Source organism: Paramisgurnus dabryanus, chromosome 10 (genome assembly GCF_030506205.2).
Source record: "Paramisgurnus dabryanus chromosome 10, PD_genome_1.1, whole genome shotgun sequence".
NCBI classification, from domain to species: domain Eukaryota; kingdom Metazoa; phylum Chordata; class Actinopteri; order Cypriniformes; family Cobitidae; genus Paramisgurnus; species Paramisgurnus dabryanus.
In genome coordinates, this window is record NC_133346.1 from 21857133 (window position 1) to 21870855 (window position 13723).

The following is a 13723-nucleotide window of genomic DNA, read 5'->3' on the forward strand; positions in this document are numbered from 1 at the left end:
ACACACACACACACACACACACACACACACACACATTCATTCACTGTCTGGGTGTCTGTCTGGCTTTACACCCCTTCCACAGTCTCTCATGTTACTTGCTGTGGGAAAGATTGCCGATGTACCTCTTTGCACTCTTTAATTTTAATTATGCTGAGAAAACCGTTGGACCTCGTGAATTAGAGCAGTTGTTCTCACTTGGTTTTGAGGAGGACCCAGATTTTACATTGGACATGAAATGGTTCCCATTGGTCCTAATTCTATTAAATAATAAATTAGTACACAATGTTTAAAAAAAAAACTTTAACAGGTGTCTGGAACTCAATTGGTAGAGCATAGTTTTGGATAAAACCGTCTGCTAGATACATAAATGTAAAATTAAAATCTGTTACTTGCATTCAGCATTGTGTTTACCTCTGACCATCCCTTCCTCGTGCAAGAAAAAGACAAAGTTGTATCTTTGATATATGGTAACCCTGGAGCACTTTGGTCCTCATATCTTTAGGCCCGACAGTTGAAACTCTACCCAGCAGAGTCACGGCCACCGGGGTAATTTACTGCCCCCGTTTCCCCATCTGCTCTTTGGAAGCAGCTCCCCCCATGCTGTAATGGAAGGGGTCAATGTCTTACCTTTAAAAGAACCGTCCGGTTTCCCCCCGCCTGACCCGCCCTCCCCTTTAACCACTGCTGATCTCACTGGGTTGTGATTTAGAGTAATAATAACATTACCGTGGCTCTGGAAGTAGACAGGGCACCCGTAACATCTGGCTCTAATGGAGTTATGAATGATAGAGATAAATGTACACAAAACCAAACCTGAGTGGTAGTGACACACAGAGCCCAAGATCCAGCAAGTATGTCCGGACCTGTTTTATGTGGCAGATATTTTCCCTACTGATGTATGCAGGTTAGGGGTGGGAATCATGAGGAATTCCTTTTCTGGGTTTGATTCTAATTGAATGATTATTTTAAGGAGAAAATATTTAAGACGGAGAACAAACGCTGGTGCCAAATGATGAGATCATTTCAAAAATAAATGTACTTTTTGCGAATGGTGTGTTTATACAGACTTTAATGTGGCACAGACGTGTAAATTACTGGTCTTAAATATGTAATGAATAAGAAATGATGGTAAAAAGTAAAATTGGGTACACATACAAACACTGGTTGTGCTACAGATAAAGTAAATAGCATCTATACACTGCAAAAAAATGACTTTCTTACTTACTATTTTCTCGAATTAAGTGTTCAAGTTCAAGATTATTTTGCTTACCCCATTGGCAGATTTTGTTGCTTGTTTTATGCACAAATTCACTTAAATTTCATATTGTTTGTCTTAAAACTAGACGTAGTTTCTTATGTCATTTTGCTCATCAAGCAAATTCATCTTGATTTAATTATTTTAGATATTTGTACTAAAAACAAGATAAAAATACTAAGTAAGAAGGTAATTTTTTGCATAAAGAGGCTGTTTACTTTATCTGTAGCACAACCAGAGTTTGTGTGTTCCCAATTGTACTTTTTGTACCATCATTTGTTATTCATTGCATATTAAAAAAAGACAAAAATATTAAGAAAGAAAGTCATTTTTTGCAGTGTACGTCCAAAAATCTCCAAAAAGCACATTCATCCATCATAAAACAAACCTAAGCGACTCCACACAAACCCATTGTTTTGCTTCAGAAGACATTTTTTACTTACTTTAATGATTGTTTTTTTTGGAGCATTAACATTTTGGGACTTATGTATATAAAGTGACAGAAAAGAAATTGATATACATCTGAGTGTGAGTAAATGAGAAATTACTATTCCTTTATATTTACATTAACGACACTTTTATCCAAAGTGACTTACAGTGCATTACAAGATATACTTTCTTTTTAACCGTATGTGTGTTCTCTGGGTTCGAACTCATGACCTTTTGCTTTACTAATGCAATGCTCAACCACTACCACTGATTGTCAATTGTTCACCATGACATTGTAATTGTGCTTATTATTGCTGAGTAATAGATTTTACATTGAAGTGTTTTATAACTTTCTGTGAAGCAACTGCATGGTAAATTGATTTAATTTTTAGTGTTTAGGAAAAATCATTCTTATAAAAAATAAAATAAATTGGTTCTCGCATCACAACCCTAAAGGGGCCGTTCACATTATGAACAATAATGTAATAAAAAGTAAAAAAAAATCGTTTTATATTTAAGAGAATAGCGGAGTTCACACCACCACAATAATAAAACTGATGGACGATTGTTCAAACTGATGGACGATAAGCCATTAACAGCCAATCAAATCTCAATATTTAAACTTAAAGCCCACGCTTATTTGCAATGACAGATGACACTGTAGAGAAGCTCATTGCTGAGGTCCATACGGTGAACGGCCCCCAATACAAAGAGTGTTGGAAAGCAAATGCATTTTTGGTGCTCGGCAGCTGATCTGTTCCCCTCATGTCCTCATTGACCCTCTTGACTCGCTTTTCTCCGCCGTCATAACCACATCGTGCTTACTCATAGATGCTGTCATTCCTTAACATTGCTTTCTTAGTGAGATCCATTTAGTCATACAATGGAATTCTATCTCGATGTGTTTATTGAGCAACAGAATGTGTGGCATTCATACCTTACGGCATTTTGTGTAAGCAGTCTGGAATAATTTGTTGTGTATCCCTGAAATACATGTGAGAAAAGGGACCGGGATGAAATCTTAGAGAGGTCCTCATCGCCATCAGGCGCCATCAATTGAATGTTTTTCGGAGGAGGAATTTTTCCTCACCCGTCCTGAAAGATACGTTTGAGATGCGGAGACAAAGGCCATCTTGTGTGCCTGAAGGAGGCTGAACTGTGGTGGAACTGTCTGGATGGTTGGACTCTGGCCTTGAAAGAAACATGCTGGCCAGACGTTATTGTGCGGACCGGCTGGCAGCCTGACTCGGGGCATTCTGCTGAGAGAGGTCACTGGTGCTACCACATGGACTGCTGCTGTCTGGTGCCGATGCCCGGTGTCTGAACAACCAGCATCCGCCTGCTCGGTGACCATATGGTCGTGGATGTTGAATGGATGATGCGGAGGAAGTAATAAAATGTTCGCAGTCGGATTGCGGTGTATCAATCACGGAGGTCACGATAAATTATTTATTGTGGTGTGCAAAGAAGTGCTGCAATGTATGGAGGGATTTGTGATGGCAGTGTAGGTTTATTCTTCTGCGTTCTGAGCAGACATGTGTCACGTACAGTCTGGCAGCTGTTGTCCACCGTCTGTACAGTGCAGACTGTATGAGCAAGCCAATACTGTAATGCCGTGATCACACTTGACTTTCATTCATACGTATGCAAATGCCGCAGCCCAGAAACACGCTTATGCAAAAAAGCGATGCATTTCGGAGCGTTTCATAGTTAAAGTTTGACATCTGATCTGCAAATTCGTATTACTTGTAGACGTGTGACCGATAGATGATCGATACGTCATAACTTTACAATAAAAATAAAATCGTAAAACTGTGCAAGCACATCGAAATGCATGATGTGCAAATAATAAACAATTCTGGGGGTTATAACATATCTGCCCATATAAGCAGGGGTTTGTAGAAATGTTGCATTTCTGAAAGTTTAGTCTGACCGCCGCATAACAGATCCAGATCCAGACACATCACCTGTACAGATAGTAGCACTACCAAGCATCTTCGAAACTCCATCTGATTTCTACCTCTGCAGACCCCATTGGGAAGCAATGTTCACTTCACAGCCCTCATTGACAACCATCACTTTTGACTGTTTAACCGATTTGATTTGTGAGGTCTTGCCTAGCACATTTTGTATGAATGCATCTCCAAGTGACTAGAATGGTTTTAACGTGTATTAGATGACAAAAAGACTATCAATGACTATTAGGGGAGTATCTAACTTCAGATTGTTTTCTATGAATCACCAGTGATATGGCCCGGGGCTTCCAGTTGGAATTATGTTTAGGTAAAGTGTTGTTGAAGATATCCAGGGGGGGCAGCTTGAGCCCCTTTTAATATGTTCCTAATGTTCTGGAGACCGTGAGTTATGAGAACTTCGAACTTCAGTCATCGCCGTAACTCAAGCACATGCTTACATAACGGCCGTCCGACGCTAGTCATAGCGACGTGGAGTAATGCTCGTTCGGGAGCAAATATGTTCTTATCTCGGGTGTATGGAGAAATTTCATGCAGTGATTGCAATACAGTTTGTTGTGTGCACTGAATTGTACACACGTCTACCTAGAAAACTAAAATCTGTGTTGTATCAAAAGATATTCCCCCATCAAAGATGTTGAGCAATACGCACACGTTTATATCGAATCTGTGCGCGTGCATGCCCATATTGCTTGTCCAGCACTTTTTGTTTTGAAACTCGAACACGATTTTGGCCCAGGCTCTAGTTCTGAGCTACTTTGTTAGGAATGTTTCTTCACTCAGGAATCCCCAGCGACGGGGCCTTCGTTGCCCTGCTAGAAATACTGTTCCATTTATTTATATGAGGAAATATCTTCTAAAAGGGAGTGCAGCGTGTGAATGGTGGGACCTATGGAACGAATCTGATTTAACACAGAAATAACTAAAGCATCAATCTTAGTAGAGCATTGGCGTTTGCAGCGCAAAGGTCTACACCTTGCAAAAAAAGACATCTCGGGAGGTCCGATCACGAGGGTGGTTGAGCTTTGTACTTGCAAGGTCTGAGATCAAATCCTATAGAAAGCTTCATGGTATGATCATCTTCAAAAATAAACAATCTTTGTAACAACTGGTAACGTTTGCGGTACGCTTAAATAAAAGGGCACTTCCACAAGAGAGCTTATCCCTCTTTGGAGAGGAAAAACTGCAGGTGTGTGTGGTTAAGTGTATGAAGTTCAGCGTCTGATGGATATCAGATGGATTTGTTGATCATAGTTTCAGTGCTGTGTTGATGTGGGCCTGCTCGCAGGTCACCTGTCAGTGCCTAAGGGGACGCTTGTCTCTGGGCGCATGTTATTTATTTGCGGGCGTGTATTGAGTGAAGGTCGATCCACACTAGCATACGGGCCAGGAGGACAACTGATGGCAATTGGACGGGTGGACGAACGAGACCTTACAGTTCCGCAATGCTGCAGTTAATCGGCTCAATCCCAGCTCCTCTCTATCACGTTTCAAGTCCAGATGTGAGCCGCCAAAATCGGGTTACTGTATATCTGCTCTATGACCAGACAGACAGACGATGAAAGCACGTACGCTTATTCGCGGCCCCTGACCTTGGACCCGGAGGTTCTGGGTTTGTGCAGGGGCATCGGTAGTCAAGTCGTTTTGTCACGGCTTGTTTGCATTACGGGTTCGGCCCACTGACACCGGAAAAGAGCCTTGAAGGAGCTAGCTTGCACAGGCCAACTTCAAGGGCTCTTCAAAAAAGAGATCAGATCAGCTTAATCTTATTAGCAATCCATCTGATCTGACCGACTGCAGTCTGGTTTGGTAGAAGTGCATTTTGCCCCAGTCCTTTGGGTAGTAGGTGATACACTTTGTGCTGCATCAGCTGCTGCTGCCGTCAGACAGACCAGCAAACCCTCTGTGTCATCTTTGTGAAGCAATTTTCACGAGCGTCACTAGCAGCCCATCCCAAGACCCTTGTCTTTTGTAACTGTTACATTTGAGTTTAAGGTTCCAATGCGAAACAATAGACAAATGTAGCGTCGCGTTCCAAGTTTGTTCTTGCTTTTCGAAGCAGCGGGATTGTGTAATTTTGTAGCTATGAAGTCCCAGACAGGGAAATCTTAATCAACATTCTTGGCATGATTGGAAAGCCTTGGCTCAAAGGATGTTTTGTTTGATTATTTCATTTGATTTTTTCCTTTTCCTTTGCACTCGCAGGAAACTCAATTTTTTGCTCGTTTGGACCCTGCCTGCTTAGCTGTCAGTTAAGCTCGCAGTTTTCCTAGATGTGACACTCGTGCCATATTTTTCAGTATTGGGAGGTGAAACCTGGTGGAGTAAAAGTCCAAGCCTGAGGAAGTGCTCCCGATGGGATGGGCTCGCTATTCGCAGCAGGGAGGTTTGGGAAAGAGCCAATCGGTGATGAGACAAAGGGCTGGCTTCCAGAAACACAGCCAAAACACGATGAAAATAAAGCACGTTGCTTTCGTGTCAAGAACGTTGCAGTTAAATCACTGCTGGGTTCGAAATAATTTAGTCGCTTTTTGCACCTGTGCTTGCAGTTTATTCTGGGCCTTTTTTAAGTCTCCAAGGTCAGAGGTTAACGATTTGGGAAGTGTAAATTAGGAACTGGTGTGGAGAAATCACTTTGACAGGGACATTTTTGGATGCTTGGTATCAAAGTGGGGAGGTCATTTGTTTTTTCTGATCTTAGCCACTGAAATTTTGATTCTTACAGATTACAAAAAAAGTTGAAGATCTTTACTGAAGGCCATCGAACTTGGAAACAATGATAAAATATTTCATGTTTGTTGGTTTCTATTGTTACATTCAGAAAAGAGCTGCTAATGCTCAACAGAAATAGTGCTTTGATCAGATATATTACATTAATTTTCTATCTCATCTTTATTTGCTAATATTAAGGCAGGTCAAATACCCGTACGATCTCATTCACTTTAAACAAATCTCTTAATTTCTCTCTTATTTGCATTCACATCTATTATAGCAAGCGCAGATCACTGGAGCGCCTGCATTCCAGTCTCCCCTCCCCTTTCAGCACTATTGAAAAGGATTGGCGCTTGTACTACAACTTTGTCCTCATATTCCCCTGGCTAACACATGTTTTTATTTTTGAGATCATTTTACGGACTGTATACTATCATTTATATTGAGTTCTTATTGGTTATTGGATAACTTATTCTAAAATGACAACCTCACCAAAATGCTGCTTTTAACTTTCTGCAGACTAAATCAGAATTGACTGCTTGAATCCTTCATGTCTGTACAATGCCATTAAACTAATAACTTGAATATTATTGTTAGTGTTACATTTTTTGTCAGCCCTTAACCAAAATAATTTTAAAGGGCACCTATTATATAAAATCCACTTTTAAAGGTGTTTGGACATAAATGTGTGTTGGCTTTGTGTTAACACAACCACCCTACAATGAAAAAAATCCATCCACTATTTCTTTTTTAATCCCCATTAAACCAAAGCAGTCTCATTAGACATGTGATGTCACATTACTAAAGCCCACCCATGGCTGCTGACTGACAGTCCTGTGTATTACCATAGTTTCTGCCCTCAGCAAGTTGTACGCTGACCGCTATTTTCTCTGCACTTCTTCGCGAAATCAGATCTATTTTGATCAAAAGTGCTTACTGTCTCTTTTTAGTTAGAGAACGAGGAGCAGTAGCTCATTTGCATTTAAAGGTACATATACGAAAACAGCTAGTTTTTGCTCCCACCCAAACAAGCGTTTTTGGACATGCTATAATAAATTATCTGTAGGGTCCTGGACAGACATTCTGGACACATCTGAGACTTATATAATATGTGCCCTATAAAGGCGGGGTGCACAATCTCTGAAAGCCAATGTTGACATTTGAAATCACCTAAACAAACACGCCCCTACCCCAATAGAATCTGGACCTTCTTTTGATAGACCTGCCCCACACATACGCAATCTAGGCAACGATGTTGGTTAGTAGACACGCCCCTTACTGCTAATTGGCTACAAGTGTGTTCTGGTACTCGGGCAGACTCCCTTTTCCAAAGCATTTTTTTTTTTCAAAAATTTTGCACCCTACCTTTAAAGTTTTTTTTTATTTGTAGTATTTTACATAATACCTTTTATTCGACCTTCATCTGGTAATTTTCCTTTATTTGCACATAAAACATATCTGTCCTTTAGCTAGCAGTGTTGCCTATACCTTTTAGGGTACATTCACACGGGACTTCAGCGTTAACGTTTGATAGTGGGAGTGTTTGAAGCATGGCCCTGATGGGATCATCATAGTGACAACAGCGAATCAGATTAGACCACAACACAAAAAGGCGACTCTTGTTTTGACAGCTTATGGATGGTTTGGTTGCGCTAGCAATTATCTTTCCTCCATTTTATGCTGCTTTGTTCTCCGTAATCGGCAAGCATCTGCACAGGTTCAGTGATCTGATTGGCTGATGCCTCGTTGGCGCTTGAAAATGTGAGAATTTGAGCAACGCCAGTGACGCAACGGATCCACAATTCAGTTCGGCAACACATGACAAAGTAAATAAAAAGCAATAATGCTGGCATACCGTGTGAATGGAGCATTATAGCCTCACACCCATGGACCGTTGGCTGAGGGTCTAATGTATACAGCACACTTAAAGGCTCTCTAAGCGAATTCACGCGTTTTAGACCATAAAACATTTTTTGTAACATACAGCAAACATCTCTTCACTATCTGCTTGCTGCCTGTCCGCTGATCAAACTGTAAAAAAACGCGATCTCTGTAGACAGCCCAGGCTCTACAAACTTCAATATAAACACAGTGGGGACACTCCACTTTTTTTGAAAAAGGCTAATTTTCCAGCTCCCTTGGAGTTAAACATTTGATTTTTAAAGTTTTGGAATCAATTCAGCCGATCTATGGGTCTGGCGGTACCACTTTTAGCATAGCTTAGCATAATCCATTGAATCTGATTAGACCATTAGCTCAAAAATTGCCAAAGAATTTAGATATTTTTTGCTATTTAAAACTTGACTCTTCTGTAGTTGCATTGTGTACTAAGACCGACAGAAAATTAAAATGGCTAGGGAACTATACTCTTATTCCGACGTACTAATCAAGTACGATACGATAATCAATGATATTACACAGCGCCCAAAGTGTAATTTTCCATCGGTCTTAGTACACGATGTAACTAAAGAAGAGTCAAGTTTTAAATAGGAAAAATATCGAAACTCTTTGGTTATTTTTGAGTGCTATGCTAATGGTCTAATCAGACTCAATGAATTATGCTAAGCTATGCTAAACGTGGTACCGCCAGATCCAAAGACTGGCTGAATGGATTCCAAAACTGTAAAAATCTAATGTTTAACTCTAGGGGTGTCCCTTTAAGGGGTGGTCACTCTAGACTTTGAGCATGCAAAGATGTTTCGGACATTGCTGCGAATATGGGTAGGGGCACTTCGTCCATTTTTGCTTTTCAGTAGAGAGAAAGGTCACCCGGCGACATACCGGTTTTCTACTGGTCACATGTCTCCACGTGATACGAATGCACTTGCAGTTCAGAGTTCACCAGAATTGAACGTTGGTACGCATCAAAATATCTTCGCACGAGTTTGAATTTCCGTTCTGACACATACGAATGGAAGTTAATGGAACAGTGACCTACCCCATTTACCTGGAAACACTTCAGCACATTCGAAGTCGTCTTGTGATTGGTTGAATTATACAGGATTTCCAGGAGCCGTGTGTCATGTTCTTTAACGGTCCGCCAAGAAACAAACACAAAGCCGTCTGATTCTGTAAAGTTTACATCGCCGATAATGATTCATTAAGATCAAATAAACTGTATTTTTCAAGTATGCAAGGTTCACTGCATAAATTTGAATTGTGGAGACATTTCCACGCTTCTAAATATGACCTGTCACAATGCGTAAAGCCTGTATACATTTCTTTGTTCTGATGAAGATAAAGGAAGATATTTTGAGGAATGTAACCAAGCCATTCATGAGCCCCATTGACTTCCATAGTATTCTTTTTTCCTACTATGGAAGTGAATAGGGCTTACTTTTGGTTTGGTTACATTCCTCAAAATATTTTCCTTTATGTTCATCAGAACAAAGAAATGTATACAGGTTTGTAACAACATGAAAGTGAGTGAATGATGACAGAATTTTCATTTTTGGGTGAACTATCCCTTTAAGTCCAATGGGGTCAGGTGAACCCAAACAACCCTATTTAGCATAAGACTTCAATTGCAACATTGTTTTTGCATCCACCTCATTTAACCTTTCTTTCTCTCTGTCTTTTTCGCCCTCTTAGATAAAGAAATATTTTGAGCTGGAGCCACTGGCACGAGGTAAGAGCTGGATACTGGAGGGCAGCACGGTGGAGAACATGGACGCAGTAAAGGAAAGCTTCATTCAGCTCATTCATCTGCTGGAGGACAAGGACCAGGAGACGGGCAGGATATGACACAGGGAAAACATTATCCCATTATCCCGTCAGACACTACAGATCGCCACCGCACCACTGGCCAGTACAGCCCAGTTTAGCATGGCCGTTGTGTAACCTACATTGTTACCCTAACTGTTACTGTGGTGTAACAAATTCAGCCATGAAAAAATGGACTTTGCGACTACTATCCTTATCTGTAAGGATGCATATCTGCGAAGAAAGAAGGGCACCTCGACTGAAAAGTTTGATACCTTCTCTCAGACCACACACGTATTACCCGAGAACAAGAATTCAACACTTATGTCAGTAAATATGGTTATCTATCTTCTCTTTAATACAGATGTAGTTGCACATTGCTACTAAATAGATAATGTAATCATGCTTGGTCACGTAGGGCAACTGGAAGTCATGTTTTCATAGTGCGTAGATTGTTCTTGTGTGTTTGTGAATGTATGAATGAGTGTTTGCAAGTCAGTTTGTACTTAAAAGCCTTAAGGTGCGTGCTAATGTATTTTTAAAGCGTCTTTCGATGTTATTAAAATAGGCAGTCTTAATTATCTGTCGCTGTGATGTAAAAAGTTATGAATGATTGAAAATCATGTAATAATAAACTTTCTTCTCCTTTCATGTAATCCCAAAACTGCATGGAGCTGTACTCGATGTACAAGCGGATGCTCTGTTTCAAAATTTTGTGAGCTGCCTGCCCGGGTAACATTTCAAGGTATTGTAGCTGCACGTCAGACACAGAGAATAAACCCTGGCACATTTTGGTTATGATGAGAGCAATGCCATGCATTGCAATGGGCACAGTGATGGCGGATGAAGCAAGAGAAATGTTAATGCGCAGTACTTAAAAAAAATAAGTAAACTCATTCTACCTCAAGCAAAGTGCTTATAAGAGCACTGCATTATTTTTGCATTGTTTGTGGGTGACTTCTGTCTTAAGCAGTTTAGAGTTTCTGTCTACGTAGAGCTTTCCAAATCAGTCCCTTTTACGAGGTTCATTTCCAGTTAGGATACTGCCGTACAAGGTCGCTGCAGTAGGCCGAGAAGCGACTCGCTAAATTTTGCAACAGAGCTGATGTGACTCATAAATGCACATTTATGTAGATTTATTTTTAGTGTTATTTTAAAGCAGATCATATCAAGGATTACACTCTTTTATTACTTTACCAATGAAAATATAATAATGGTCTTTTCACCAAATACACCAAAACTATTCTCATTTTGATGACTGTCTCAAAGTTTTTGTTTTTATATGCATGTGTTTACCATGTATCAAAAAGTGGGCTCCTCTTTATTATTTAAACATTTTCTACACCTTAGAGACATGCAAAGAGGAAGCAATGCAAGGGCGATACATGTGCCACTGCTAGAAGTGCATTCTTTTAAACATTTACCAACATCGTATGTTTTATTTATATCTGGAAAAACTTTATACCCTCCGAACCAATTCAGCTGCCCTTTTGTAATTCAAACATTTGTAGATTTGTTACAGATTAATCTTGTTCTATAGGACACATGCCTATCTTTATACCAGGAAAAGAGTCTGTACCATGCAGTTTGATCAAGTGGTGGTGTCAAGTCGTTCATATGTTTGACAGTGTTCGTATGTATTTATGCATAATTTCCACTGAGCAATATGAGAAATAAAGGATGAAGAGGGCCGTGTGTGTTGTCTTTTATGAGTTAAATGCAGGGCTGGAAATGGCAGAAATTCACTGGGAGGACATAAACACTTTAAATAATTTAATACATTTGTCCTCAGATTAAAAAAAATATTAATGTGAAAATTTTGATATTTAGTTGATGAATATTTTAAATAAAAGTAAAAATCTGAAATGAAACAGCATTGTGACTGTGAAGTATCATGTGATAGGCTTGATGATGCATTTTAAAATAAAAGTTGCAATAAAAAAAATCATAATGGGGAGTCATTTTAAAATGCTGTTAAGTTGTTTAAATATAATTCATTTTCCACCATTTTAAAAATTCTAACCAGTTTTACTGCCCGAGCTTCGTTATTATGTTTGTTATTAGACATAATCTGTTCTAGAGATGCTCTGTTGTTACTGATTTTATGCAGAAGTCTACCGGAAGTTAAGTTTTGTCCACAAAAGCTGTTTGTTAAAGGGTCAGTAACAAAAACGGTTCGGCAAGATGAGGAAAAAAAAACTTGTTTTAAAAGCACGCATCATGTTTATTTCAAGGCAGTGTATTTATGTTGCAATAAAAATTACATTTGTACTTTTTTTTGAAAGCTAAGACTGAATGGACCTGAAAATGTCAAAAGGTGTAATCACCAATTCCAAAGAATGAGAAATTTTAAATATTTTATCCACCTTGTTGGCATGTAACGTACATTGCAAAAAAGGGCTTTCTTACTTGATATATTTGTCTTGTTTCAGAAGAAATATCTAAAAATTCTTAAATCAAGATGTATTTTCTTGATGAGCAAAATGACCTAGGAAAATAAGTCTAGTTTTTACACAAAAATATACAATTTAAGTGAATACGGGGACATGGAGAAAAATGTAATAAAGTTTAGTTACGCGCGCGCACGTGAAACTATTGCATGCTCACGTGCGCACGCGAAGGTTTCATGTGCGCATGCGAAACTAAGCTTTTTTTAAAAATTCAGCACATGAAGGTTTCGCGTGAGCACATGAAAGTTTCACTTAAGCACACAAAAGTTTCACGTGAGCACATGAAACTAAACTTTAGATTTTTTTACTCCAATTTCACCTTAGGGGCTCAGTAGATATTTGTGCTTAAAACAAGCAAAATTATCTGCCAATGGGGTGAAAATTTTTTGCTTAAATTAAGCGTTTAAGAAAAAAGAAAACTTCGTTTTAGATTTTTTTTCTCACCCCATTGGCAGATAATTTTGCTTGTTTTAAGTTGAAATTTACTTAAATTTTATAGTTTTTTGTCTATAAACTAGACTTATTTTCTAAGGTCATTTTCTCATCAAGAAAAAGCATCTTAATTTAAGAATTTTTAGATATTTTTACTGAAAACAAGACAAAAATACTTAGTTAGAAAGTCTTTTTTTGCAGCGTAATCATCTTTAAAAAATAATTTTAAAATATCATTTTATGAGTTATTTCTCAATATTAATGTGTTTTTTTTCAAATGCTGAAAACAGCTCTGTTTTCTAAATAATCTTTGACAAATGATGTAAAAATTTATGTAAAAAAAAATCATATTACACTAAACTAGATGATTATATTTTATTCCACATTTTTTATGAATATATTTATATTTTCATTAAAAAAAAAACTAGTTACAACAATTGACACAGACCGGTTATACCACATTGACATTTTTGAAATTGTCCCCAAAATATTATTTCAAAATGAAATAAAACCAGAAATGTTAAACTTGGTCCTCAAAAAAGAGAATATATGCAAGTAATCTGCAAATTTATTTTGAAATTTTAACCCTTTTACATTTAATTGAACCATAAAGACACAAAATAATTAACGTCACGTCATTGTTGCCACTGAAACTGAAACTGCATAAGTGTTGTGCTGTTACATGCGGTACTGTAAAGTATTCAGGTTTCAAAGGTTAACTCTGTTTGTCCCTAAAACTTTCTAATTCTCAACATTTTTCTGGTCATTTA

The 13723-nt window shown here is 38.6% G+C and overlaps 1 protein-coding gene across 2 annotated transcripts in view; it reads left to right on the plus strand.

The window, feature by feature from the left end:
* The window catches only part of arl15b (ADP-ribosylation factor-like 15b), a 53230-nt gene extending 41259 nt beyond the window's left edge, over positions 1-11971 (plus strand). The window contains exon 4 of one of the 2 annotated variants that reach the window (XM_065290355.2): positions 9961-11971. In XM_065290355.2, the coding sequence (XP_065146427.1) occupies positions 9961-10113 (153 nt within the window). In that variant the 3' untranslated portion in view covers positions 10114-11971. The remainder of the gene's footprint in view (positions 1-9960) is intronic. The other variant, XM_065290354.2, reaches the window with a different exon arrangement.
* Positions 11972-13723: the final 1752 nt, after the last annotated feature.